This window comes from Ricinus communis, chromosome 5, assembly GCF_019578655.1.
Source record: "Ricinus communis isolate WT05 ecotype wild-type chromosome 5, ASM1957865v1, whole genome shotgun sequence".
In the NCBI taxonomy this organism is placed as follows: Eukaryota; Viridiplantae; Streptophyta; class Magnoliopsida; order Malpighiales; family Euphorbiaceae; genus Ricinus; species Ricinus communis.
Genome location: NC_063260.1, coordinates 22,914,351 through 22,926,962, shown reverse-complemented (window position 1 = coordinate 22,926,962; position 12,612 = coordinate 22,914,351). Strand labels below are relative to the sequence as shown.

At 36.6% G+C, this 12,612-nt stretch overlaps 2 protein-coding genes across 4 annotated transcripts; one reads left to right on the top strand and one right to left on the bottom strand.

Moving 5' to 3' along the window:
• Positions 1-4,805: 4,805 nt before the first annotated feature.
• On the top strand, positions 4,806-9,038 carry LOC8258436 (MACPF domain-containing protein NSL1). 3 transcript variants are annotated; one of them, XM_048375115.1, is made up of 8 exons: positions 4,806-4,962; positions 5,399-5,490; positions 5,618-5,856; positions 6,464-6,650; positions 6,885-6,959; positions 7,035-7,218; positions 7,756-7,922; positions 8,255-9,038. In XM_048375115.1, exons 3-8 carry the CDS (start codon positions 5,618-5,620, stop codon positions 8,951-8,953), a joined length of 1,551 nt encoding a protein of 516 aa, XP_048231072.1. In that variant the 5' UTR covers positions 4,806-4,962; positions 5,399-5,490; the 3' UTR covers positions 8,954-9,038. The 3 variants fall into 3 exon arrangements, with proteins under 3 accessions (XP_048231072.1, XP_015571526.1, XP_015571917.1); XM_015716431.3 differs by lacking the exon at positions 4,806-4,962 and adding an exon at positions 4,978-5,285; XM_015716040.3 differs by lacking the exon at positions 4,806-4,962 and having other exon boundaries at positions 4,976-5,490.
• A 420-nt stretch (positions 9,039-9,458) lies between these two features.
• LOC107261089 (pentatricopeptide repeat-containing protein At5g04780, mitochondrial-like) lies at positions 9,459-12,602 on the bottom strand. The gene has a single exon (XM_015718058.3). It carries the CDS (start codon positions 12,429-12,431, stop codon positions 9,591-9,593), a length of 2,841 nt encoding a protein of 946 aa, XP_015573544.3. The 5' UTR covers positions 12,432-12,602; the 3' UTR covers positions 9,459-9,590.
• Positions 12,603-12,612: the final 10 nt, after the last annotated feature.

Here is a 12,612-nt window from a genome sequence, read left to right as displayed (position 1 = left end):
CCTTTCTTTTAAGGTTGGAAATATGTCTTATCTTACTTCTGTAGACATCAAATTGAAGAGAATGATTTACATTTTTAATTGATTACCTTTTGAGGAGGGTTTTGCAAGAGCTTGAAGGATTAATTTTCCCTATATTATCATAATTGTTTTTGATCGAGAAATATTTTTTTTTAAATGAAAAATAAATTATTATATTTTAAAAAATAGAGATTAGATTGTTAGTATTCGAGAAATTCTTTTATAAATTACTGTATTCTAAAACAATAGAGGTCAAATTATTAAAAAAAAAAAATAATTGTTAGGTTATTGCTAATAATAATAGTTGTATGTGGTGTTGCATGTGCATGAATGGGGAAAAGATTGAGCAAGGAGATTAATTAGGTGAGTTGCGTGGAAAAAAGGCAAAACAAGCGGTGCAGCAGCCCTAGACTGTGCATATAGCTTTTATAGAAGCAACGGTGAGAGTTTGAAATCTTATCTTGCTAGGCACTTTCCTTCCTCCCATCAAACCAACATAAAATTAGACTTTACATGCCACTTTGATTTCCTCCAGTTTCCCTTGAATGCAAAACAAACAATCATTTATTTAACGTTGTATTTCGTGCAGTGTCCTTTCACACAAACCATAGCGTGGTCCATCCTAAGTCTATCCGCGCAGCAGCCATCGCCATCTAATTTCCATGTGTAAAGAGAAGTTGTTCAAACTGGAATTCTTTATCACTCTATTTCGTGTAGGTTGTTGCTGCTGCTGTTTATTGGCAGCTTTCTTGCGAAGTTATATAATATGTATATTTTACAATCAGTGGTCGGTCATAAGTTAGTAAAGTATTATTTGTAAATTTACACCTCCAATATGAACATCAATATCTACCTTAGAAAATGTGTGTTTTAAGCTGATGGGGTAATAAAAAGGAGGACTATTGTCCCCTTGTTTAATGGAGAAAGCAAATAGTAGGACCAATTTTTATTTAAATTTATAATTTATCTTCCTCGAAAACTAACCACTGCCTACTCTTAATTTCTTGCTTCCCCTGGCAAAATAATGTTTAAGTTGTGCTTTTTAATTAGTTTTGGACCAAGTTTATCTCTAGAATGTTTTGTCTCTAATGGGACAAACATTAGAATGTACTAATTTATTTTCTGCACTATCAAAACGAGGAAAAAGAAAAGTAAGAGAAAAGTAGAATGAGTTAATTAGTAGGTGAAGAAGTTGGACTCTGAGATCTTGCTTCACAGTGATATAATCATGGATTTTATTTGAATTGGGTCATGTTTGAGGTGTGGCGTTCTGTGACTTAAACCGCGTGGTTTTGGAATTAAATTCCTAGAAAATGCCATGCCTGGTCTTGTCTGCATGCCTCCCCGACTTTCTTTCTTTCCGCTCCATGAAAATGCATTATAAAATTAAGTTAAGACTCGTCCCTGAAAAGTCAATAACGCGCCGAAGGTTAAAAGTTTTTTTTTTTTTTTTTTTGAAAATAAAAAAGTATTTGTTTAAGCCGGAAACAAACATAAGTCATATATAAAAAAGAAAGGTAGTAATATTTATAAGATGTTTGATGCTTGGCTGATGAGGGACCAAAAATGGTGACAAGTTAGAAAAGCATATAACCAACATATATACATCTCCGCAGAAATGCTCCTACTGTTTCGACGCGTCCATGGGCATTGCTTCGCCTTGGATGCATAGGAGGCTGCTTTTTTGGACATTTACCCCCCCTTTTTAATCATTATTTTTTAATTTTCATCAACAAACTTTATCAGCTCCACTCTAGGTTATAAATTGTATCCCCTTTTTAGGAGACTGTTTTAGTATTATAGTTTTTAATTTCTAAAACTTAATTAATAAAATAAATGTGAGATTAATTCATAATAGGTTATATTTTAATATATATATATATATATATATAAGACTAGTAATTCAGGTTGGTGGGTCAGAAGTAGGTCATGTTGAGAATCATACAGAAATGTTCAATATGACTTATTGAACAAATCGCATCAAAGTCCTGTATTTTTATTTTAAATGAGCTGAGCATGTTAACCCGTGTAGTTCAAATTTTCTGATATCTCATAAATGGATTGTGACACAAGCACCTTTTTTCCAAAACCAAACATATCTCGTGTTATTTGAAAAATTACCAGTACCAATATAGATGTAAATTGGAATATTAAAGTTGAGCATAGTCTTGTTCAATTCAGTTCTAAAAGAAGATATCTACCAAATATAGCCTTTTTAAAAAATAAAAGAAATGCCCAGCTGTAGCACTCGTTCCGGTCATCTTCAGGTACAACTGTAGTTAATGGTATTACTTTTTTTACAACAATGGCAATATGCACAGAAGAAGAGTGGTACTGGTTTGATTACATCTGGTAAGATGGGATGTCGCAGATGGAGCAGACCAAGTTTGGATTTTTGTGAAGTATAACTTGGACGCAGCATTGTTTACTTCAAATCAAACATTGGATATTAGTTGTGTTGTAAGGAATTATCAGGGTTTGTTTTTGCATGGATTTTCTAAGACTTTTTCGGGACTTATGGTAGCTTATGAAGCTGAAGTAATTTCTCCTCGCGAAGCCATTTTATGGGTTTAATCTCTAGGTTATTCAAAGACTATTGTTGAAATGGATTGCAAACATGTGGTGGATGCTCTTAATTCTTCTTCATGCGGGATTTCAGAGTTTGATTTATTAATTCATGATTATAAGAATTATCTAGGTCTTGAACATAACTTTTCTGTTCCTTTTGAGAATAGGCAAAGCTAATACTATTGCTCACTCCTTAGCACGAGCATCAGTTGATTATGCTAGTCCAACTGTTTGGCATTTGGCTCCTTTCTTTATTGGGCCTATGCTAAATAATAGCCCCACGATTGACATTTGTATTTTACAAGACCTGCCTGAGTAGTCGTTGGCCAGGAAACACTATTGGGCTAACCTGTGGAAGGTCAAGGTCCAAATCAGTTGCAGTGGAAAATAGTTCATGCTTAGTTTGGTGACTGGCAGCAGATTCCAGAGTCCAATTATTGTGGATTGGCCCAGTGAACTTCCCTCTTGGGATTTAAAGATTTTTGCATCAAGTATTTAATTTAAGGATCTATAATAGAATCAACAACTCTTTACTGGGAGATAAAGGCTTCTCCAATTAAGGCTTGGAATGCTATAAAATGATATCTACTTTTTATGCTCACCCCTATCACTAGCATGCCATTTTAGATATAATCACAAAACCATTGAAGGTAATCCCACCATTAGAATATATAATTCAATCTGTATGCAGGACAATTCCAATGGCCTGCCTTAAACATAAATCATTGCTTTAACAAACCACTTCCTTGTCATCATCAAACGTGGCTACGAAAAATCACCTCTTTTAAGGAGATGTTATCTACAATATGAGTAAATTAATTAAACACTATACTTAAATTAGGAATTATGGGAATAAGTAAAGAAAAAATATAATTTGTAAGGTGAATATAATGTACAAATAATGCAAGTTAGAATCCTGTTTGCTCCTTATTCTTGTAAGAGTATAATTTTATTCATTTTTTTATCGGATGTTGGTCTTCTAATTAAATTTATCTTTTTATCAATATTGAAATTACTGTTATATTGTTAAAACCTATTCTCATATTTTTATTGAGGCAGTTATTTGTACTTTATATATATATGAGTTTTTATTAATTTCATATCTATTGGTGCTTTCTTTTTCTTTTATGTACAATAAATTTTCAATTGAAAAGTTGTAAGCACCTATCTAATCCAATCGAAAGTCTATAAACTCCATAATCTCCCTATTGGTTTGTTTTTGTTATTATTTCATTAAAGAAAACAAACAAATAACACTGGTTGGATTATCGATGCAATACTTTATTTCTTATTTTATTCACTAATTACTAACTAAATATTAGTTTTATATTAAAGATACACCAAATGGATCATTGAAAGAATTACTAAATTTGAATTGTAATGTCAAAGTTATAATCAAGGAAAACTTACTATGTACGTATATTTAATTCACAAACAAAATACTGAGGAAAGACGGAACTTTCTCGTAAAGATTTTCAGACAAGCTGCTACAAAATGTTCGACGTATTGCAGAAAAAATTTGCTTCGGTAGATTGCGAATGAAAATTATATTAATCGATGTTAGTGGTGGCGAGAAGCAATTAGGCAGGGGCAGGGCTAATATTTGGGCGCCATTCGATGGGATGGGAAAATATAGACGATGGATTTTTGTGCGGTGAGGGCTGGAATGGAAAGGTAATATGCAAGGACACTCTGAGGCTAGGCCGCATAATTCCCATACAGTTTTAGTGTCAAAGGCCATATGATTTGCAACCTAAAATCAGATATGCTATTCAACACTGTTCAGCAATAGCAATTGCTGGCAAATTACTAGGAAACTTTCACGCCTTCTTCGTTACAGTTCGACTGCTGCACAATAATATTCATGACATTTAGATATGTCAATTGATATGCTCACTGTGTCGAGCACACGGAAGGAATAGATTGAATTGAATCATTCCTCCTATAACAACAGCCCCGTCACTGCCACTCCTTCATTAGGGTTTTGATTTCTCTCTTCTTTAATATTTTCTTTTTCTCTTTGCTGGAAAAGAAGTAAAAGGAGATGGCCAGCTGGCATTCATGTATCACACTCTGCTATTGATTATCGTCGCCCACAGTCCAAGGTCCATGTTTCTTACACTCAAACAGTCGATAAATCATTGAGAAAAGTCAAAAAAGAGTTGGGAGGAAACAACCAAAAACACGGCGTCGTATACTCCTAATAAATTAACAATAAAAGAAACATCTTCAAAGCATCACTTCCACTCTTTGCTCTTCTGGTAAACGCCATTTTATAGCGGCAAAAAAGGGGTTGAAGAAATTCTGTTCTCCAACTGCCACGTGGCGACAATCAGACCCAGCCGCCATTTTTATTCACATTCAACAAAACAAACTGTAATGTTCTGAACTCCCAAGTCAAAAATTCACAAAAAAAGAAAAGAAAAAAGAGTCATTTTCAACGCTTTTTTTTTTTTTTAAAAAAGAAAACGTCTCTCCTTAAACTGAAATCACAGACTGCTTTAATGGGTCTTCTCTTGTATTGTTATTATTATTCATTGACATCTCCACCTCCATTACCTAAAACCCTAACCAACTCAACACTGTTTAATAATAACCCACCAAAATTCTCATTTTTTTTGCTCTGCTTGTTTAAATCTTATGGCTCTTAATCGTTTTGACCCTCAATCCGCAGCAGAGAAAGCTGTCTCAGTTATTGGGTTTGGATATGATTTCACTACTGATTTAAGATTATCTTCTTGCAAACCGGGTCCTTCCGGTTCGCGATTGATCGATATTGACCCTACTCTGACACGAGACCTTGTCTTTCCAGGTGGGGTTGTTGTTAAAAATGTTTCTACTGCAATCAAATGTGATAAAGGGGAACGTACTAGGTTTCGCTCTGATGTTCTCTCTTTTAATCAGGTAAACTTAGCTTCTTCTTCTTCTTTTTCCTGTTAAAATGAAAGTTGGCGCCTTTTGCATTGCTTTTGTGATTTGTTGCTTGAATTTTCCAAGTTTAGACAATCTTTTTTTTTTTTCTTAATCATAGATGTCGGAGAAGTTCAATCAGGATCTTTGTTTATCGGGTAAAATACCATCTGGATTATTTAATGCTATGTTCGACTTCAGAGGATATTGGCAGAAAGATGCATCTTCTGTGAAAAGTTTAGCTTATGATGGTTGGTTTATATCTCTATATAACATTGAGTTGGAAAGATCCCATATTACTTTGTCCGAGCAGATAAAACAAGAAGTGCCTACTTCATGGGATGCTGCGGCCCTTGCTGAGTAAGTTCATTATGTGTACCTTCTCATATGTTTAACTCGCATTAGGAAAGTGCTAAAAAGGTTTATTATTTAACACTCACCAAAGGCCTACATGCTTGTGTACGTTGATATCAGTTGAAATGGGTTTTTGAAAAAGGTGCACTTTAGCTGATAGCGATTATTAATTGCTTGTGATTTTTATTTATAAGAATAAATTATTCAAGTAGAACAAGTCAGTAAGGTTAAGCCTCAAGGTCAAGATCAAGTATGTTTCTGGTTTTATGAATGTAATATGCTTTTACATACCCTCTTTCTTTCGCCTGCATTCTAGATGTCATTTTGGCTCTTGAAGCAACTGATATCCTTTCACAATAGAGATAGGCCAATAAGACTGAGATACCAACTCATGTAAATGGCCAATGCCTAGATGTCATTTTAGCTCTCGAAGCAACTGATGTTCTTTCACAATAGAGATAGACAAATGCGACTGAGATATCAACTCATGTAAATGGTCAATGCCTAGATGTCATTTTAGCTCTTGAAGCAACTAATGTTCTTTCACGATAGAGATAGACAAATAAGACCGAGATACCAACTCATGTATATGGTCAATTATGTGCAATTGCAGGTTCATTGACAAATATGGTACTCATGTTGTTGTTGGAGTAAAGATGGGAGGTAAAGATGTTATACACATAAAGCAGTTACAGAAGTCAAGTGATCAGCCTCCTGAATTGCAGAAATTGTTGAAGCAATTAGCTGATGAGAGGTTTTCAGAAGAGGGAAATGCTAATGAATTGTCAAGAAAAGCAATGGTATATGAATCTCAATCATGAGCTTTCCTTCATGATAACTGATGGAGAAAGCATTCAGGGTAGCATTGGCATTTCAGGCTTTAAAGCATGATTTTAAATTAATCCTTATTATTTATGCAGTTATGTAATTGCATTATATTTCTGTTCTCAACTAAAGTTATGGGAGAGAAATTTGGAGTATTGATGATGAAAATCATTTTGAACACGTCATTCCTATCTTTCATTTCATTTCAGGATGAACATTTCAGGATGAACATGTTATATGCTACTTCAATTAGGCCATCTGTCATCACTTCCATAAAGAATGAGGTGAGCTTCTAGGTTTTATTGCGACAAATGAATATATTCTCTAAATATACCAAGGTCTTTTCATTTTCTCCTCAGGAAATACTGAGCGTTGCTATCCGAAAGGGAGGTCTAGATACTGGTCAAAGTCATAATCAGTGGCTCTCAACTATACTGCAGTCACCAAATGTGATTTCAATGTCCTTTGTGCCTATTACATCTCTGTTGAGTGGTGTCCGAGGAAATGGATTTCTAAGTCATGCAATAAACCTTTACCTTCGATGTGCGTACACATCTCTCTACTGTCTGTTATGTTTCCATAAGATATGGTTGATCCTGCCATCGTGTTTTCATGCCTTAAAAATGAGTGAAATGTAATTCCAGTTATGCACTAAATCAAGGTTGTAACTTAGCTCTGTATATTAGATGTTATAGTACTTACTAGATACCATGTATAGATTAGAGGCAAACCCTAGACCTTGATTCTTACCAAACACGGTTGTAAGCTAGACACTTCTACTTAGCCTGATAGATCTTAAGATTCAGCCTGAGTACTGTTTTTCAATTGGCAGCCTAGTCACTCGGTGTTTTGTTATCAAAGCTTAACCAATTGGCGCATGCATCCAACTGTTAAGAGGACTTGGTTCTTTTCTGAACTGCTGCTTATAGAGAACAATATATGCATAAATTTTGTTGAACTTATGCTCAGTGGCAATAATCTTGTAGATTTCTTTGTGCATGAGGAATGGTCATTTATTTGATTGTTGCATGTTTCATTAGCAGCTTGGCTAGCATTTTGATGTCTATTGAAATCTTGCAGATAAACCACCCATAGAGGAACTCTATCAGTTTTTAGAGTTTCAGTTACCTCGGCAATGGGCTCCAGTATACAGTGATCTGCCTCTTACTCTTAAGCGCAGAAAGCAAGCATCCCCATCTCTTCGTTTTTCCTTCATTGGTCCTAAGCTTTATGTCAATACTATGCAGGTAATTCCTGTACTGCAGTGCAGCACATAGAAGTAGCACCATATAACATAATAGATTTGTGATTGTTTTCGATAATGCTGTACTAGGATCTTTGAGTTCTCCTCAAGTTATAAGCCTAAGTTTACTAATTATGCAAATATACAGTGCACAGAACTTAACAACTAGCCCAAAACTATCCCCAACTCTATACTGTCTTATGCAAGATCTTGCTATGGTTATGTAGCTATTTATTCTGATTCTTGCAAATATGCAATGTACAGAACTTATGAAGTTGGCATTTTTCTGGTTTTACTTACCTACCTTCTTTCTGGTTTAAAACTCATGTGTTACAGGTTGATTCTGGAAATAGGCCAGTGACAGGAATCCGCTTATACTTGGAAGGTAAGAGAAGTGACCACTTGGCCATCCATCTCCAGCACCTGTCCACTCTTCCCAATATTGTTCAACTCTCAGATGATCATAGCTACAAGCCCATTGATGAACCTGTGGATCGAGGTTACTTTGAACCTGTCAATTGGAGCATGTTCTCCCAAGTGTGCACTGCTCCAATGCAGTACAATGGAACCCGCATTGATGATTCGGCTTCCATAGTGACAAGGGCCTGGTTTGAGGTTAAGGTTATTGGGATGAAGAAAGTTTTGTTCTTGAGGCTTGGATTCTCGAACGTGGCGTCAGCAAGGATTCGAAGGTCAGAATGGCATGGACCTTCAACTTTGTCACGTAAATCAGGAGTCTTCTCAATGCTAATGAGCACAAGATTCAGTGCTGGACTGACACCACAGCCTGCAAAGCCAGTGAACGTGGATGTGAATTCTGCAGTTTTTCCTGGAGGTCCACCCTTGCCAACGAAGGCACCAAAAATGCTAAACTTTGTGGACACAAAGGAGATGGTGAGGGGTCCAGAGGACGCCCCTGGATATTGGGTAGTCACTGGAGCCAAGCTCTGTGTGGAAGGTGGTAGAATCTCAATCAAAGTGAAGTATTCCTTGTTAGCCATAATGTCAGAGGACTCGATGATGTTGATGTGCTAGTCTGCATTCCGTTGTAAATGATGCCAGTGTACATTATTTGCTTAGAATCGATTTCTTAAAGAAATGATAATTCATCTTCAATGTATGTCATTTGTTGGAAACCAAGTGTAGCCTTAAATTCAGTCTCAATAAATCGCTGAGAAAAGAAAATTAAATTGCTTCAAAGAGGGCTGCCATCTCAAACTAGTAGAGACATGATGGTACAAATAGATGTCAGAATTTTTTTCTTTTTTCCAAAAATTTCGGATTATAGTAAGGGTGGAACTTACTCTCCATCATTATTTAGATATGATCTTTTGGCATACCAGCAGAAGAAGACTCTTGAGTTTTTTCCAAATGTGCAATTAAAATGGCAGGATTGCAAGCAGATGGGACATCATATACGTACATCTAAGTTCAAGTGAATTGATTCTCATAGTCAATCTCAAATCTGAAGATCTTCGTTTATGGGAGATTCAACTAACAATGTGATACAAAATATTATGTGTTAAAAGAGCAGATGAAATAAAAGAACTGAACATCTATATTAGGCATCGCTTAAAAATTAATAAAAAACATCTATATTAGGCTTTTCAACATGCCCCTTGTCGTTAAAAAATCTATCTTTTTGTCGGACAACCATTATTGTCTCTGAACGTTACCAATAATCCCCACAAGAACATGAACCATCTTTGAAATGGTGGAATCTATTGATATCTCTCAGAATTATCTCCCTTGAGACAATTTTACAAATATGCTTGAACGCAGTATGACAGTCCAAACAAACTCGAAGATTCTTTTTCACCCTAATGGGTGCTCCAGGTGGGGTCGCTATCAGGCCAAAGGCAACTGCTAGTTTCTCACTGTGGTGGTATAAAAGCTGCTCTTTCTCACTTCGTTCAACATCATGCAGGTCAATCTCCACCATGGGAACATAGCCAACCTTATTTAAGAGGTCAGCCAACTCCTCGAGCTTTGCATAGATTTCTTTACTTCTAGAATGGCTTCTATCTCCTACTATAAATGTGTGTACTTTGTCTTTTACCTCAATCCAACTCATTGCAGGCTCCTTCTTCACCTTGCTGTCTTTCATCAGTCTTCTCACCTTTGCTACATCATCCCACATGCCAGCTGATGCATAAGTGTTTGCAAGCAGAACATGGGTACCTGATTTCTCGGGTTCTAGAGTAAAAAGCATCTCAGCAGCCTGTTTTCCGAGGTCAATATTCTTATGGATTCTTGCAGCGCCAAGAAGGGCCCCCCACACTGAAGCATTAGCTTCAAATGGCATCATATCTAAGAGCTTCATTGCCTCGTCTAATTTTCCTGCTCGACCAAGGAGATCAATCATGCAAGCATAATGCTCCTGTATAGGCTCAATACCAAACACCTTTTCCATTGATTTAAAGTAATTTTGGGCTTCAGCAACCAAACCTGCATGATTACATGCGCAAAGTACACTAACTAGAGTTACATGATTAGGAGGAATGCCATCTTCTAGCATCCGATTGAATAATTGGAGGGCCTCTTTTCCATGCCCATGTTGAGCAAATCCTCCAATCATAGCAGACCATGATACTATTCCTCTCTCGGGTATTTCAGAAAAAGCACGGTCTGCGTCATCTATGCTTCCACATTTGGCATACATGTTAACAAGAGAATTTCCGGCAAAAATATCTGATATGAATCCAAACTTCAAGACATGAACATGAACTTGTTTTCCTTGTTCATATGCTGACAAATTTGCACATGCATTCAGGAGGGAACTGCAAACAAATGAATCTGGCCTGATCTTCCTATCTTGCATTTCCAGGTAGAGCTTTAGAGCTTCTTCACCTTGTCCATCTTGAGAATAAGCTGTAATCATAGATGTAAAAGCCACCAAATCTACAAATGGGCTTTCTTGGAATATTCTGGTCGCATCTTTTATGCGACCGCATTTTCCATATGTATCAATAAGGCTGTTTGCAACATAATTGTCAAACTGAAACCCTGATTTCAAAGAAAGTGCATGAATTTGGCTGCATATATGGTCAACTTGCAAGCTAGCTACTGATTTAAGAACTGTCGATAAGGTTATCTGGTTGAATCCTACTCCCTCCTTGTGCATCGAAGGAAAAAGAGAGACAGCTTCTAAATCTTCCCCATTTTGAGAATGTCCAGTTATCGCAGCATTCCACACAATCAAGTCCCTCTCTGGCATTAAATTGAAAAGCAGTCTTGCATCAGTCATTAAGTCACACTTGGAATACATATCTATGAGCCCAACTGCAAGAAAAGAATCTGATCGTATATCCATCTTTAGTAAGCTAGAGTGCAACTGTCTTCCCAATTCCTTAAGACCCATTCCAGCACAAGCTTTGAGAGCGCTTGATATGGTAAACATATTTGGGCACATTCCCGATCTATTCATTTTCCCAAACAACTCCAAGGCCCAACAATGGTACTCACGAAGAGCACAACCTGCAATAATAGCATTCCATGAAACAATATCAGGTTTTGCAATTTCCTCAAATACACGGATAGCCTCTTCAAGAGTCCCTACTTTTGCATACATGTCAACAAGAGCATTTGCTGAGAATAGGTCTAAATCATAGGCAAGCTTTATCAAGTACCCATGAATCTTTCTTCCTTGACTGCTATCCTCCAAGCCAGTGCAAGCATTTATCATACAGGATAAACTAAACTCATTAGGCCTTATTCCACTCAAAATCATATCCTGAAACAACACAACTGCTTCTTCGCATGAATCACTCTGCGCATAACAAGATAACAAAGCATTCCAAGAAACAACACTTCGTTCTACAATTGCATCAAAAATCTTCCTTGAATTCCCAAACTCCCCAGATTTTGCGTACAAAACAACTAAACTATTTGCAACAAACTCGTAATCTTCAAACCCAGTAACCACCACAGTCCCATGAACCTGCCTCCCAAGCCACATATCCGTTGTAGACGTGCAAGCCTTAAGTAAGCTAGGAAAAGTAAATTCATTGCACTTAACACCCAGCAAATGCATCTCATAAAATGCCGAAATTGCTTCTTTACCAAACCCATTTTGTGAATACCCAGAAATCAAAGCAGACCAAGAAACCAAATCTGGTTCAGTACTTTCATCAACCATCTTCCGTGCATACTTGAAGAACTGGCACTTCGAGTAAAGATTGATCAAAAGATTTCTTATTTTGGGGTCTTGCGACAAACCCAGTTTGATTACACGGGCATGGATTTCTTTGCCTGGAGTCGAGGCTTTTGAGGCAGTGCATTGGAAAAGTAGGTTAGAGTAGGATATTGAGATGGGTGTTGAGTGAAAATCAGAGCTTGAGAAAGTAGTGATGTTTTGATGTTGGTTAATTTGAGCAGGGTTGTGAATAAAGTTAACAAATTTAGAAAAATAGAGGGTTTGAGCTTTGAGAATAAAGGGATTAAAAAATAAGTAATGCTGTTGATTAAGTGGTTTTTGGAGGGAATGCAGATAATTCATTGTCCATTTGATCATCAGTGAGCTTTGGGCTATGATGACGATAAATTGTTACAAGCCACCGTCCCGTGGTTCATCTGCAGCAGCGGGCTGTGTTATGGGCTGTTTATTAAGGGTAGTTGATGTCTTCAGGTTTGACAAACAGGTAATAAGTTCTAGGAGTGGCAATACTAATTTACCTTTCAGTTTTGAGTTTCCT

What these genes read in the sequence shown, in the direction of transcription:
- LOC8258436 (XM_015716040.3), top strand. Translation starts at nt 5,227, where the DNA reads ATGGCTCTTAATCGTTTTGACCCTCAATCCGCAGCAGAGAAAGCTGTC. An exon ending in GATGCTGCGGCCCTTGCTGA is followed by an intron (nt 5,857 to 6,463) that starts GTAAGTTCATTA and finishes GTGCAATTGCAG; the next exon opens with GTTCATTGACAAATATGGTA. An exon ending in AATTGTCAAGAAAAGCAATG is followed by an intron (nt 6,651 to 6,884) that starts GTATATGAATCT and finishes ATTTCATTTCAG; the next exon opens with GATGAACATTTCAGGATGAA.
- LOC107261089 (XM_015718058.3), bottom strand. Translation starts at nt 12,431, where the DNA reads ATGATCAAATGGACAATGAATTATCTGCATTCCCTCCAAAAACCACTT.